Genomic DNA, 14,899 nt, shown 5'->3' with positions numbered 1-14,899 from the left:
AGACCGCAGCCAGCCCTGCGGAGAGGCGGGGACCAGATGCTGGGGCCAGGAGTTCAGGTCCCCACTGGCTGTGTGTCTGAGGGGTCTGAGAATGTTGTCAGGTCCAGGACTAGAGTGGCTGATGCCAGAGGGACAGCTGGACCAGGTGGGGAGAACGGGGCAGCAGACACGAGGACCATGTGGGGCCGGCACTGGAGGCAGCCAGGTTAATCATTGCCAGGTGGCCTTGACCCCCCACCTGCCCTGGCCGCTCTGTTTCCGCCTCCTGCTGCCCCTCACGCCAGCTCAGGGGCCACGGGGCGCTGGGCCTGGGTTCCCAGCCTTTGCCCCCTGCCCGGAATGGCCCTGCTCCTGCTGCTGCTGCTGGTGCCCTGCGGGGCCCAGCCCCAGGCTGGCAGGGTGAGCACTGAGCCCGTGGCACGGTGGCCGTGGCCTCCCCGTGCCCACCCTGGGTCCTGGGGCCGGGGTGGGCTGTGGAACGTGGGAGGGCTCCAACTTGGTGAAAGCTGGCCTTCGGCGGGTGAGGTGGCATGCTGGCTGGCCTAGGGGGCCTGGGGGCCTGGGGATCTGACCTGCTGGGCCCCCGCCCGGGGGCATCAGGGCCACTGCCTTGTCTTTGGGTCCCACTGTTTGGGGACTGGGTGGGGGGCCTCTCAGGGCCTCACAGCTGCTCTTTAATCCCCCAGAACAGAAGGCAGGGGTGCCCCAGCCTGGGCAGATGCCGAGCCCGCCCTGTCTAACCCTGTGGGCTCGGCAGGAGGGAAGGGGATGGGGCCGGGCTGAGGAACTCAGGACGGCCAGTGTCCCCTTGGTTTCTCCTCTAAAACTTGAGAGCCACCATGTGGAAACCAGGCCGGGGACTGCGACCGGCCCAGCCAGCAGGGCCTGAGCGTGAGGGGCGCCCATCCCACCCCGACGCGATCTCAGCCCTCTTTGCCCTTCCCAGAACCTTACAGAACCCCCAGAACCTAACGCCACAGTGACCCCGGGGACCCCCACGGCCCCCGTAACCTCGGTGACCCCTGTGACCCTGGCCACGAGTGCTCCAGAGACACAGGGACCCCGTGGTAGGGGGCTGAGCCCCCCGCCCAGGGCTCCCTCCAGCAGCAGCCCTGGGAGCCCAGGTGGGTCAGGAGACCTCCCGGAGGTGGGAGGCTGCACCTGGATGGGCGGGCTGGGAGGGGCGCGGGGGACTGCTGGAGAGTGGGGTGTGCGGTGTGGGGTCAGGAGGTGCCCAGCACGGGAGCCCCTCGACCCCTCTCGCCTCCCCCTGCAGTGCTCACAGAGGACGGGCAGCCCTGTAGTTTCCCCTTCCGCTACGGTGGCCGTATGCTGCACACCTGCACCTCGGAGGGGAGCGCCCACAGGAAGTGGTGGGTCGCCGCTGGGGACAAGGCCCGCATGCACAGACCGTCCGCCTCCCCTCCTCCCGGTCCCCACGGCCCCTTGTCCAATCCGGAGACCCTCCCGCCCTCCACACCCCGCCCCCAGACAGCCTGGCACACGGCAGGTGTAGGGAACGAGCCCCAGGGCGGTCAGAGGGGCCACCCTATGGGCATCACACTGGGGCGGGCTGAGCCCCGGCCCGGGGGACCCAGGTGCCTCCTCTCCCCCAGGTGCGCCACCACTCACAACTATGACCGCGACAGGGCCTGGGGCTACTGTGCGCAGGCCTCAGCGCCCAGAGAGGGCCCAGGTGGGTGCCCAGGGAACGGGGTGGGGGCCCCTGAGCCCAGGCTAGGAGGGGGCTGGGGGCGGTGAGCGCAGGGGAGCATTATTAGGGCAACGTGCCGATGGGGCAGGGGCCGAGGGGACAGGGCTGACCTGGAACTGGGGGCTTGCTTGGAGTACGTGAGGGGACTTTGGGGTTGACCCCGCTGCAGCCCCGGGGGGCTGGGAGAGGACAGAGGAGTCATCAGCCCAGGGGCCTGCAGGAGTGCGGAAGGTGGGACCCCTCCCAGACAGGACCCTGCCTTCTCGGAGCCACGGTGCTGCCTCAGTCATTGCTGGGACCGAGGCGCCCCCTGGTGGTGTGGCTGGGCCATGCGGCTGCACAGTCAGAGTCCTGGACAGAAAGGAGGGCCCATAGGGTCGACGGGGCACAAGGGTCCCAGGGCACACAGGTGGGGACGGTGCTGTCTGACGGGACACCGGTACAGGGCCAGAGGCCCGCTTGCCCAGGGTCTGAGTGCTGGGCAGGGGTGCTGGGAGACGGGGGAAGGTCTACACCCCTTCCCGGGACAAGGGCACCCAAGGAACCCAGAAGGGGCACCTTTAAGGTGGTGGGTCCGATGAAGGCCCCGCAGTCCTTGGCCAACAGAGAGGGTCACAGGGTTTGGGGTACACCTGCCCCCTGCACCTCCCCCCGCCCCCCCAGCTGCCCTGGATCCCTGTGCCTCTGGCCCATGCCTCAACGGGGGCTCATGCTCCAACACCCAGGACCCCGAGTCCTACCACTGCACCTGCCCCATGGCTTTCACAGGCAAGAACTGTGGCACAGGTGAGCAGGGCCACCGGGGCTTCTGGCGGTGGGAGGGTGGCCGCCCGGGTGCAGTGGGGTGCAGGGCACTCTGCGACCCCCAGAGAGATGCTTCGACGAGACGCGCTATGAGCACTTGGAGGCGGGCGATCGCTGGGCCCGAGTGAGCCAGGGCCGAGTGGAGCAGTGTGAGTGTGCGGGGGGCCAGATCCGCTGCGAGGGCACCCGCCACACAGGTAGGCCACGGCAGGGGGCGGGGCTCGCCGGGTCCCCCAGCGACAGCGCCCTCAAGGCCTGAGGCCTAGCTTCTGAGCCCTCCCCCCCAGCTTGCCTGAGCAGCCCGTGCCTGAACGGGGGCACCTGCCACCTGATCGTGGCCACCGGGACCACCGTATGCGCCTGCCCCCCGGGCCACGCTGGGCGGCTCTGCAACATCGGTGAGTGCGTCCGCCTGCGGCCTGCGCCCCGGGGCCCGGCGTCGAGGTGACGCGGCCTGGGGCCCCGGGCTCATCGCCCACCGTGCTGCCCACAGTGCCCAGCCAGCACTGCTTCGTGGGGAGCGGTGCCGAGTACCGAGGCGTGGCCAGCACGGCGGCCTCGGGTCTCAGCTGCCTGGCCTGGAACTCCGACCTGCTGTACCAGGAGCTGCATGTGGACTCGGTGGGCGCCGCGGCCCTGCTCGGCCTGGGCCCCCACGCCTACTGCCGGTCAGCACTGGCCTGCCCCACCCCCCACCACCTCATGCGACGTGGGTGGGGTCTGTCCTGCGGCGGAGGTCAGGCCCACGGGGGCCAGGGCCACTATGTCCACCCCCAAGCGGAACGCTGCTGGGGAGGGGGTGTCAGGGGCCCCACCCTGCCGGGTCCTCCCACCCCCCTCACCGCCCGCCCACCCGCCTCTCCACGCGCCAGAAACCCAGACAAGGACCAGAGGCCCTGGTGCTACGTGGTGAAGGACAGCGCGCTCTCCTGGGAGTACTGCCGCCTGGACGCCTGCGGTGCGCGAGGGTGGAGACCCCCGTGGGCCTCCCTGCTCCCCTCCCGCGCCTGGCCTCCCCTCGTTGGAGGACCACTGCCCCGTCTGGCAGATGGGGACACTGAGGCTCACTGGAGCAGGGCGCGGCCAAGGTCATGCGGCCAGGGGGTCAGAGCAGGTCCCCTGGGGTGGCTCCCACTCAGCCTCAACGGGGCCCCCGACGGCCCCCAGAGACAGGGAAGTGCCGAGCAGGGGTGCATAGTGTGGGCAGGGGGTCCAGCGGGCACCCCTGGGAGTGGGCAGGGGGCCCCGTGCCCCAGGGCCGTCTGACCCTCCTGGGCTCCCAGGTCCCAGGCTGCCGGGAGGGACAGGAACACCTGCCAGGTTCCCTCCCACCTTGGTTCCCACAAAACCCTGTGATTGGGTGTCATTTCCCCTTCCTGCAGAGGAGGAGAGCTGGGTGCCTGTGAGGGCAGAGCTGGGCTGAGCCCTGGACCCTCCTCCCGATGAGCTGCCTGGGGTGGGCTGGGAGGCGGGGGGAACCGCCTGGGGGCCTGAGGATGGCAGCCGGGACCCATTCTGGCCCGGGGTGTGCGACCCAGTGACCTGTGCTCCCAGAATCCCTGGCCAGAATTAACCCCCTACCCGCCGAGGTCCTGCTGAGCCAGCCTGAGCCTGCCTCCACGGGACACCAGACCTGTGGCAAGAGGCACAAGAAGAGGAGCTTCCTCCGGCCACGCATCATTGGTGGCTCGTCCTCACTGCCCGGCTCCCACCCCTGGCTGGCCGCCATCTACATCGGGAACGACTTCTGCGCGGGGAGTCTTGTCCACACCTGCTGGGTGGTGTCTGCGGCCCACTGCTTCTCCAACAGGTGGGCGCCTCTGGCCAGGACCCCCCACTCCATGCTTCATCCCATCCACCGGTCCCCCTCCCACCATCTACACTCCGCCCTCCCGGCCGCCCTGCCACCGTCCATCCACACCTCTGTGCTGGCCAGCTGCCGCCCATGTGCCCGTCCACCCTTCACCCCCCATCCTCCCACCTACCCGTCTGCCTGTCCTCACCCACTTGACGCCGCCCGTCGCTCAAGTGCCCCCACGTTTCCCCACCTGCCCGTGTAACCCCCACGTCCGGCCCCTCATCTGACCGTCGCCCCACTGACCCAGGAGGGACTCGGCAATCAGCCCCGGGCAGGGCTTGGAAGCTGCAGAGACCAGCCCCACCCCTGCGCCCCGGGGAGCCCCGGCAGTCCTGCGTCGGGGGTGGGGCGGGGCGGCTCTCGGAGGAGTGGCCAGGTGCCGAGAGGGCGGTGGGCGGGGCCGTCCTCTGTGAAGATCCCGCCCCTCTCCGACCCAGACCCCGCCCACCCCGCCTCCCTCCGGGCCGCGGAGGCCTCGCCCACTCAGTGAGCCTGCAGGCGGGCTGGGGCTCCGGCCCGCCACTTGGGCAGTGGGGGTCCAGGGCGTGGGGCCCACCGGCACACACCGGAGGAGCGGGAAAGACCAGCCCCTCCCCAGCTTCCACCCGCTGTGATGGGGACAAGGTTCCCCATCTGGGGGTCCAGACTGGGAGGCTCCCCCCTGGGGGGAGGCCAGTGGGAGGGGATGGGCCTGACGGTGGCATCCCGGGGATTAGGGGCTGCGGGAGGTCTGGGGGCTTTGTCAGTGTGAGAGTCTGGCACTGAGCCCCCCTCAGTCAGCCAGGGACCATGGCACGGGTGGGGGGCAGTGGGCTCAAGTCAGGCGAGGGTTTAAGAGGCTGGGGCAGGGGGTGCGCCTGGGTGGCTCGGTCGGTTGAGCCTCCGGCTTCCGCTCAGGTCAGGACCTCATGGTTTGCGGGTTTCGAGCCCCGTGTGGGGCTCTATGCTGACAGCTCAGATCCTAGAGCCTGGTCCGGATTCTGTGTCTTCCTCTCTCTCTGCACCTCCCTCGCTCATGCTCTGTCTCTCAGCAATATGATAAATGTTAAAAAAAAAAAAGAAAGAAAGAAAGAAAAAAGAGGCTGGGGCAGGAGAGCAGGGGCCCACTCCTCCCATCCATGGCAGGGCTGGGGAGGGGCCAGGCAGGGGCAGTGAGGTAGACAGGGGTGTTAGAGGGGGGTTCCTGGACTCCCAGGTGCCCCTCAGGAGGGGCATGCTCCTTTAGCAAAGGGCAGAACCTGGCACCCAGAGCTGGCAGACAGCCCGCTCCTCCCTGCCCTGCACTTGGGCCAGCCCGGTCCTCCTCCTGTCCCTGGAGGCCTGGGGGCTCCAAGCCCTCAGTTCACTGGCCATCCACCCTGAGAGCCCACCTGAGCAAGACCCAAGAATGGCCATCTCTGGCCCTGGGTTGGGTTGATGGCCTTGTCCAGAGGCCAGGCACCCAGCCCTACTGTGTGCTGAGCATCTGGCTGGCTGCCCATGGCACAGGAGCCCGTCTTCCAGAAGGGCCTACGGCCTGGGACAGCCTAGTGGCCAAGGTCCCACAGTGGCCTGGAGCTGGAGTCCAAGGCAGGAGGGCCAAGCCAGCATGAGAGCTAACCGCTTCCACAGGAGATGGGAAAACAGAGGCCCAGAGAGGGGACCGAGAAGCTGACCATGGGGGCCCAGGGCTGTGCCCAGCAGGAGTGAGGGGCTGTATCTGGGGGTCCCCACAGGCTAGATAGAAGCTGGGTCAGGGCTACCAGGCAGGGCTGGGGTCTCCACCCACTCAGGCCCCGATCAGCACAGCCCCCATGCCCCCGTCTGCATGAGGTCCCCAGAATTACTAAAGGTTGTGTGTGTGTGTGTGTGTGTGTGTGTGTGGCCAGAGCCCAGCCCTCTCCTGCCCCTGCTCAGCTCCCCAAGGGCTGCAGGGGGCCTGCACAGTCCTGGATCTCCAGGACGCTTGAGCCATCATGGGTCATGGGGAGAGCCAACCTCCGGGGCCTGAGGGGAGGGCCCGGGTCCTGCTGTCACCAGCCGTGTCGCACAGCCCCCGCAGGGAAAGTGTCTTAGTGGTCCTAGGCCAACACTTCTTCAACCAGACAACAGACGTAACGCAGACGTTTGGCATCGAGAAGTACATCCCTTACCCCATGTACTCAGTGTTCAACCCCAGTGACCATGACCTGGGTAAGTGAGGCTTGGGGCTCGTTGGGGTGCAACAGGCCAGAGCCAGGAGAGGGGCAGGGGTAGGCACGAGGCCGACCTGGGGAGAGGGGCATGGAGAGAGGGGGAGGGAAAGGAGGGGGGAGGGGAGGGGAGTCGGGCGCAGGGCAGCGAGGGTGCCCGGGACGGCAGAGTGGCCTTGGCCTGGTGGGAGGAGGAGCCGGGTCTCCCAGTGCACAGCCCCTCCGTCTCTAGCACCACCCTCTGTCCGGCAGGCCCCCCCCCCCCCGCCGTGTCCCAGGCTGACCTCTGGTCTCTCTCCTGCCCAGTCCTGATCCGGCTGAAGAAGAAGGGGGACCGCTGTGCCGTCCGCTCCCAGTTTGTCCAGCCCATCTGCCTGCCTGAGCCCAGCAGCCCCTTCCCCGCTGGACACAAGTGCCAGATCGCTGGCTGGGGCCACCAGGATGAGAGTGAGTGGGGGCGGGAGCATCGTGGCCAGGGGTGTGGCGGCCCGCCCCCGGCAAGCCTCACCCAGCCTGAGGGCACCTGTCCGCAGACGTGAGTGGCTACTCCAGCTCCCTGCGGGAGGCGCTGGTCCCCCTGGTGGCAGACCACAAGTGCAGCAGCCCCGAGGTGTACGGGGCCGACATCAGCCCCCACATGCTGTGCGCTGGCTACTTCGACTGCAAGTCTGACGCCTGCCAGGTGAGCCAGGGCTCTCAAGGATGCCGGCCCCCCGCCCCGGGTTGGGGGGGGGAGCTCAGAGCCGAAAGGGACCTTGACTTGAAGAGCCGGCAGGGGAGCCGGGCAGAGAGTGCCCCTCCCAGTCAGTGGCCCGCACCCCCAGGCTGGGCGCCCACTACTTCTGGAGGCTGTCCCTGTCCCAGCCGGCGGGGAGGAGCCCCTCCCACATGATGGGGAGGCTGAGGCCCAGGGAGGGGCAGGGTCTCAAAGCCTGGACGTGTCCCAGTTGCCCGGCCACAGGTGGGCACGTGACACTAAAGGCCAAGTCCCTTTTCGTCCAGAGTTCCTCCAAGTGGGCTCAGTCGATCAGCCCGTCCCCAGAGCTGATTTATCGAGGGCTCCACGGGCACTGTCTTGTTTAGGCTACACGTCAACCCCGAGACGGAGGAACAGCTTTACTTGCCACTTTATAGACGGACAAACTGAGGCTCAGAGAGGTCCTGTCACTCTTCCCAGGTCACACAGCTCAGAAGCGGCAGGGTGGGGGGGCCTTGACACTGGCCCACATGATCGGACGAGCACCTTTGGGGGAAGACAGGATGGGTTTCTGCACGAGGGGGCATTTGCACTTATTTGGAGGACTGAATAGGAGTCTGCCGGGTGGCTGGGAGGGCATTTCAAGGGGGGGACTGAGCCTGAGCCAGAACACGGGGACCCCCCCCCGCCTGGTCCGTGCAGGGCGCGTGCTGGCGGGCCGGCTCGGGAGCCCGAGCGAGGAGCTCACTGCTGGGCGTGGGGCTGAGAGGGCTCCATGGCACGGGTGCGGTCCCAGCGGCCCTGGAACCCGGTGACCCCGTGTCTAGGAGGCTGGGGGAGGGGGGACAGTGCTCCACCTGAAGCACCCTTGTCTTCTGTCCCCCACGCGGCAGCAAGTCTGCATCGGGAGCTCCCGGGAGTCCTCGCCACAGGCTTTCTCGGGGCTGGGGCTCGGGAGGCGGGAGCGGGAGCACCTCTGTGCTGCTGAGGGGCTGAGCCGGCCTGCCTCCGCTGCAGGGGGACTCGGGCGGGCCCCTGGCCTGTGAGAAGAACGGCCTGGCCTACCTGTACGGCATCATCAGCTGGGGCGACGGCTGTGGGAGGCTTAACAAACCTGGCGTCTACACCCGTGTGGCCAATTACGTGGACTGGATCAACGACCGGATCCGGCCCCCTAAGCGGCCTGCGGATCCCTCCTGAGGCACCCCACCCCTGGCGTGGCCGTCCCGCCTCTCACCGTTCCCGAACTCCTGCAATAAAGATGTCTCCGCGAACCTGGCCCACGCTGCCCGTGCCTCTGCCCCCGGCTCAGCCCTCCGTCCCGGGCCTTGACCCCCGGCCCACGTCTGTAGATGGCGTGGCTGAGGGCCAGGGCTCCCGGAGCCAGGGCCCCACCTTCCTTTGCTCAGTGGAGAAGGGAGCCTGCAACCCCCCGGGAGGGGTCTGGCCCCAAGACCTGGGTGGGGGGGGGTGGGGTCAGGGCAGGGGACTTAGTCTGGAGCCTGTCCAGAGCCCGAGCTGTCTCTAGCCGCCCCACTCAGGCCACCCCCAGGCAGGTAGGGCTGGGGCCCAGGCACCCCGCGTTGTCCCAGGGCGGAGTCCAAGCCAAATAGTGCACGGGACCTTAAGACTTACGACAGTTCTTTTGAAATGGCTGCTGGCCCTCATTTTCCTTCAAGAGGGCAACCTGACCGCAGCTGTCCCCAGGGGGAAGGCCAGGGACTCCCTCTGAGGGAGACCAGCAGGCCCAGAGACCGCCAAGGGCGCCCAGGGCAGTGGGCCACTACTGCCAGGTACCTCCAGGAGCCAAGCTCCTGCAGCAGCTGGCCAGGACACCTTGGGGAAGGATGCACAGATGCTGGGAAGAGCCCAGGATTCCAGGCAGAGAGAGAGAGAGCGGCAGCTGCAAAGGTCCTGAGGCAAGGGACGTGGCTTGTCTGAATCAAAATAAGGAAGTGTGGTTGGAGACCAGAGGGGGCTGCTGTGGGCCGCAGTGAGGTACGGGGTGTGCCCTGGGGTCCCTGACGGGGCTTCGGCAGGGTGGACACGCAAAGACCTCTGTGGCCAGGGGGAGAGACCTGGGTGTGGGGGCGGGACAGAGGGGAGCTGCCGCCACAGCCCTGGTGCCCAGCAGCGCGTGCCTCAGGGAGCCGGGGGGCCCTGGTCTCGGGGAGAGGCCGGGGGATGGCCCCACATTCAGTGCCTCCACACGGTCCTCCGCGCAGTCCCCACCCACCTCTCCTGCTCCTCGACCCCCAAAGCCTCTTTCTCCCCTGTCGTCTCCACAGCCCCCGCCTTGGACCACGTCTCACCACCTCTCTCTGAAGTGACAGGCCAGGGCTTTCTGAATGTCACTGCCCTCCTACCTCGGAACCTCCCCTAATCCCTGTGGCCTGACCCCACCTACCTCCCGCCCCTCTTCTGTCCCCGCCCCGCCCCCCAGTCTGTGCTCTGGCCACTCTGGCCTCCCTCTGTCCATGCAACTGACCGGAGCCCTCACTCATGCTGTTCCCACTGCTTCTAGAATGTTCTCTCCCAGGCCACCCCTCCCCCTTTCACTCGGTGGAGCTCAGGTTACTCGTGGAGGCTGCTCCTGAGAGGCCAGGCTAGTCGGGTCCTGCCCCAGTCGTTCCCGTCCTCACGTGTGCACGTGGGTGCAGAGGACGTGGGCTTTGCCAGCCGCCTCTGCTCTTAGCCTGTGTCGGGACCGCGTCCCGAGGCTAGGCGGATACAGCGGGAACAAAGGCAGCTTTGTCTTCCTCCTGTGACCCGGTCCGGCGCTCGGCCTCTTGCTGACATTGGTTTGCCAGCGATCCGTTCCCGTACCGAGAGAGGAAGACGCCCCAGAGTCCCCTTCCCTGAGACTTCTCGCACTAAGCTCTCATTTGCCCAAATGGGGCCCCAAGGGCACACGTAGCTGCAGAGGAGGCTGGGACGGCAGGGGACTGGGTTGTCATGACCGGATCAGACACATCACGATGGGCACGCACCGCTCCAAGCAAGACCAGAGAAGAGAGCCCGGTCCTGAGCCCCGGTCCCTCTCCCCACGGCCCCTCCAGCTGGCCGAAGCGCCCTGCTGAAGCCCCCACGTGTTGGTCCCAGCCCAGGGCGCGGAGTCTGGTTGCCGTCGCCACAGGAGCTCCAAGCGTGGGGAATGTGGGGCCTCCGGCAGCCTGTGCTTGGCTCCGCCCCACCATAACCCCCCGCCCCTTCTTCCCTGTGGGTGTTAGCCTGGATCTGTTAAAGAGGTGGCTCTCGATTATAGACTGTCTAGCACGAGGCCGACCTTGCATTTCTGGAGGGCACCGTGCTGAGTCAGAGCGAGCCAGCATCGATTTCCCTGGCTCCCTCCTTTTGGGGCCACCTCGATGTTCTAAGTTGAACTGTGTCCTCCTAACACTCATATGTTGAAGTCCTAACCCCCAGGACCTCAGAATGTGATCTTATTTGGAGGGAGGGTCTTTACAGAGGTGATCAATCAGAAATGAGGTCACCGGGGTGGGCCCTGATCCAGTATGACTGTGCCCCTAGAAGGAGGGGAAACGTGGACACACACACACACACACACACACACACACACAGAAGTGCCACAGTGGAAGATGGCCTTCGACAGGCCGAGGGCAGAGGCTTGGGGCAGGCCCTCCTTCACAGCCCCAGAAGGAACCAGCCCTGACGATTATCTCGATCTTGGACTCTGGGCTCCAGAACCGTGAGACCATTGATTTCTGCTCTTTCAGCCCTGTCTCTGGCGCCTTGTCCTGGGACCCTAGAGGACAGACACGCCCAGATCCCTTGACTGAAGGTCACCGCTCCTTTCAAAGATGGGAATGACCGTCGCCTTCGCCTTCGTGGATCGGTGACCTCCTCCTCTGGCCTAGAGGCGGTATCGACCCCACCCCACCCCCGTCCAGCCCTGGGCCACCGCGTTACCCTTGGTGGCTCCCCTCCAACACCACCTGTCCGATTATCCTAATGCTGTGACAGCCTGTTGGGACCCTGGCTGACCTACACTGCCTTACTTTTTACAAGCTTTTTGGGATTTACTCTCATTTTTTTTTTTTTAGGACTTTATTATGCTTCTGAGTGAGATCGGCCTTTCTTACACTCCTTGACTCACACAATGACTTCAGGAGTATCCCTTCTTTTATCGTCCCCTGGAGGACTCTGGAATGATCTATCTTTGAAAGTTTGGTAGAATCCTGCATAAAATTCCCTGGGTCCAGAGTTTTCTTTACTACTGGTTCAGTATGTCAGTAGTTGCTGCACTGAGGATTCTGTTTTTTCTTGCACCAGTTATAGGAGGCCGCACTTTTATGAATTTGTCTGTCTAAATCGTCACATTTGTTGCCGTGGAGTTGCTGATGGTGTCCCCCGTCACTTAATCTCAGACGGACCAGAGCCCTGACTTTGTGTCAGCCACCTCCTGGCCTCCCGCGCTGCGGTCGAGAAATCTGCTTTACATCAATTGTTCTTTCATAAGGACCCTCTGTCCTCTGGTGGCTTTTAGGACGCCCTTCTCTCCGACGTGGGGCTCCTCCCTGTCTCCTACCTTGCTTGCTGTCTGTTGGAACCTCTCTCAGCTTGAAGGTGGCTGGCACCCTGCCTGGGTGGTGACTCAGGGATCCAGCCTCCTTGTATCTGGAGCTTCCGGTGTCCGGTGAGGCTTGGAGTCCACCCCCAGACACTTTTTCTGTGTCACCGCTGACCTCGAAACTCAGGGTCCTGATCCGACAGTCATGTACTGAGCTCACATTCTGTGGGCTGGTAACTTGGCGTGGGCGGGGCTGGCCGGTACTCTGGGCGGGGCTGACCAGTTTTCTAGGAGGGGCTGGCTGGTTCTCTGGGCGGGGCTGGTGAGGGCGGAGCTAGCTGGTTCTCTGGGCGGGACTGGCCACTTGGCATGGGCGGGGCTGGCCACCTGGCGTGGGCGGGGCTGGCCGGTTCTCTGGGTGGGGCTGACCAGTTTTCTGGGCGGGGCTGACCAGTTTTCTGGGAGGGGCCGGGTGGTTCTCTGGGTGGGGTTAGTGTGGGCGGGGCTGGCCACCTGGCGTGGGCGGGGCTGGCCGGTTCTCTGGGTGGGGCTGACCAGTTTTCTGGGCGGGGCTGACCAGTTTTCTGGGCGGGGCTGGGTGGTTCTCTGGGTGGGGTTAGTGTGGGCGGAGCTGGCTGGTTCTCTGGGCGGGGCTGGCAACCTGGCATGGGCGGGGCTGGCCGGTTCTCTGGGCGGGGGCTGCCTCATTCTCACAGCTGGAGGCATCAGTGAGCCTTGGGCTATTCTGCTTCTGGGAGTCACCTGGCTGTTGGCTCCTGCCATGGGGTGACTAGGCCACATGTCGCTCCTCATCCAGTGGGTCAGCCTGGACTTGTTCGCGTGGTGGAGGCTGGGCTCCAAAAGAAAGAGGAGCGGATGTGAGCATTTCCATTGTGCTTCATTCGTCCAAGCCAGCCATATTCCAGGTGGACAGACGGATTCCAACCTCAGTGGGAGGACGTATACGGTCACACTTCCAGGGTGCGGGTGTGGTGGGAGGAGTCACTGCAGCCATTCGTTCACACGATCTCCCACATTGTCGCAGCTCAGACTGCCACCAGCTAGGTAGGGCTTAGACAACAGGAACTTACTTCTCACAGTTCTGGAGGCTGAAGTCCTAGGTCAAGGTCCGTCAGGGCCGGTTTCTAGTGAGGCCTCCTTTCCAGGCCGCAGAGGCCACCTTCCTGCTCTGCGTGTGCTCTGAGAGAGGGGACATTGCTGTGTCTCTCCCTCTGCTGGGAAGGCCACAGTCCTGTGGGATCGGGACCCCACCCTTATGATCTCATTTAACCTTAACTGCTTCCGTAAAGACCGTATCTCCAAGTACAGCCACGTGGGGGGTTCGGGCTTCAACCCAAGTGTTTTGGGGGACGTGATTCAGCCATGACACACCCCCTCATTGTGGGGTGAATGTAGAGTGTGGGAGATGGTGCCAGGTGCCCTCGGCTGGGCCTGGAAGTGGGGCGCATGTCTTCTGCCCAGACTCCACTGGCCAGGACCCCTTCGTACAGCCCCACCTATCCGCAAGGGGCGGGTAGACACAGGGCACGGTGTTTGCCCCTGTCAGGTGGTTCCGAGCCCCTGGAGATCCCAGATGAGGCAGCCCGGCCCTGGTCCCGATCGTCGCTGTGCGTTTGTGAACCCATGATCATTTTCAAAGACCCTCACACACACAGTCTCACGTAGGGGCTCATCATCATGATACGAGGCAAGAAGGGGAAACGGAGACCAGAGAGGTCACGTGACGGTTAAAGTTCGTTTGGGTGGTGAGTGAGTGGCAGGTGCAGTGTCTGGAGCCAGGTCCTGTGGCCCCGGTCTGTGGCAGTGGCAGTGGCAGTGGCAGTGTCCCTGGCCGTGACGTCCAGCAGCAGCACCCCCGGCCGTGTGGTCAGTCAGGGATGACCACACGTCATTAACGTCAGTAGCGGCCATGGGGTTCTTGGGAGGGGCCAGCCATGCCCCGTGGCCGTGAGTCCAGCTGTGTGGTGGTGCTGGGCCGGGGCGGCATCTGGTGTTAGGAACGTGGCTGTGCTTCCCTACCGCCCTGCCTCCCAAAGCTCCTGCTGGCTCTCCAGCCTGCCCTGGGTTCTACTAGAGGCCTGACATTCTTCCAGCAAATTCCTTCCTGCTCCAGCGGCCAGAGTCAGTTTCACCCAGCAACCGGGGCTGGAGCAGCTGAAGAAACTGTCTCAGTCCCCTTGGACTGCTGTACCAGAATGCCACAGGCCAGGGGGCTGTTTCTCACAGTGCTGAGGCCAGGAGTCTGAGACGAGGGCGCAGGCAGTGTCGGGTTCTGGCGAGAGCCGCTTCCTGGCTGCGGAGGGCCACCTTCTTGCTACGCGCTCACACAGCGGGGAGAGACCATCTCCTCGCGTCTCTTCTTACAAGGACACTATAAGGACACTACAGATCTTCCCCAACTTACGATGAGCTTGCCGTGGAAATACTAGAAGTCCAAAAGGCACTGAATACGTCTCCCTAGCGAACGTGGTGGCTCAGCCTGGCCTGCCTGTCCCAGGACACTCACATCAGCCCACAGTGGTGCGAAATCATCCAGCACAAAGTCTGTGTTATAACAGTGTCGACCATCTCACGTGCCTCATTGAAAGCGAAAAGGGTTCTGCGGGTGTAGACGGTGGTCAGTGCACCGATTGTTCCCCCTGGTGAGTGGGTGGCTGGCCGGGAGCGGCCGGCCAGGGGCCTCGGGCCTTACAGACTGTGCCTCACAGACCGCTAGCCCGGGAAGAGATCCAAAGTCAAAATCTGAAGTACAGCTTCTACGGGATGTGGATTGCTTTCCCCCTGTCCTGGAGTCGAAAAACCCTAAGTCGAACCATCTGTAATTGGGTCATGGGAGCTCTACCCTCATGACCTAATCGTGTGCCGAAGGCCCGACCTCCTAGCTCCGTCCCACCGAGCGGGGGTTTGATCTTCAACACGTGAATCTGGGGGGACACAAACATGTGGACCACAGCAGGAACGGAGGGGCAGAGAGGCCCGAAGTCTGGGAGTAGGAGCCGGGCAGGAAGCTCTCCCCCCTTCTGCAGCCCCGGCGGCCACGTGGAGGGGAGGAGGCCGTCTGTCCTGCTCCAGCCCGCATTTTCCGGCCGGTGCGGGAGCAGGT

At 65.0% G+C, this 14,899-nt stretch overlaps 1 protein-coding gene across 1 annotated transcript; it reads left to right on the top strand.

The window, feature by feature from the left end:
* Window positions 1–303: 303 nt before the first annotated feature.
* On the top strand, window positions 304–8,522 carry HGFAC (HGF activator). Its single transcript, XM_047094255.1, has 14 exons — window positions 304–399; window positions 947–1,124; window positions 1,277–1,373; window positions 1,617–1,696; window positions 2,378–2,500; window positions 2,584–2,715; window positions 2,806–2,916; window positions 3,012–3,186; window positions 3,391–3,476; window positions 4,073–4,328; window positions 6,409–6,548; window positions 6,854–6,994; window positions 7,081–7,229; window positions 8,262–8,522. Exons 1-14 carry the CDS (start codon window positions 340–342, stop codon window positions 8,442–8,444), a joined length of 1,911 nt encoding a protein of 636 aa, XP_046950211.1. The 5' UTR covers window positions 304–339; the 3' UTR covers window positions 8,445–8,522.
* Window positions 8,523–14,899: the final 6,377 nt, after the last annotated feature.

Source organism: Lynx rufus, unplaced genomic scaffold (genome assembly GCF_022079265.1).
Source record: "Lynx rufus isolate CCGP_SWC_20201006 ecotype Redwood Valley unplaced genomic scaffold, mLynRuf1.p SCAF_38, whole genome shotgun sequence".
Classification (NCBI taxonomy): Eukaryota; Metazoa; Chordata; class Mammalia; order Carnivora; family Felidae; genus Lynx; species Lynx rufus.
Note: the sequence above shows the minus strand (reverse complement) of the source record. Positions and strands in the feature narration are given on the sequence as shown.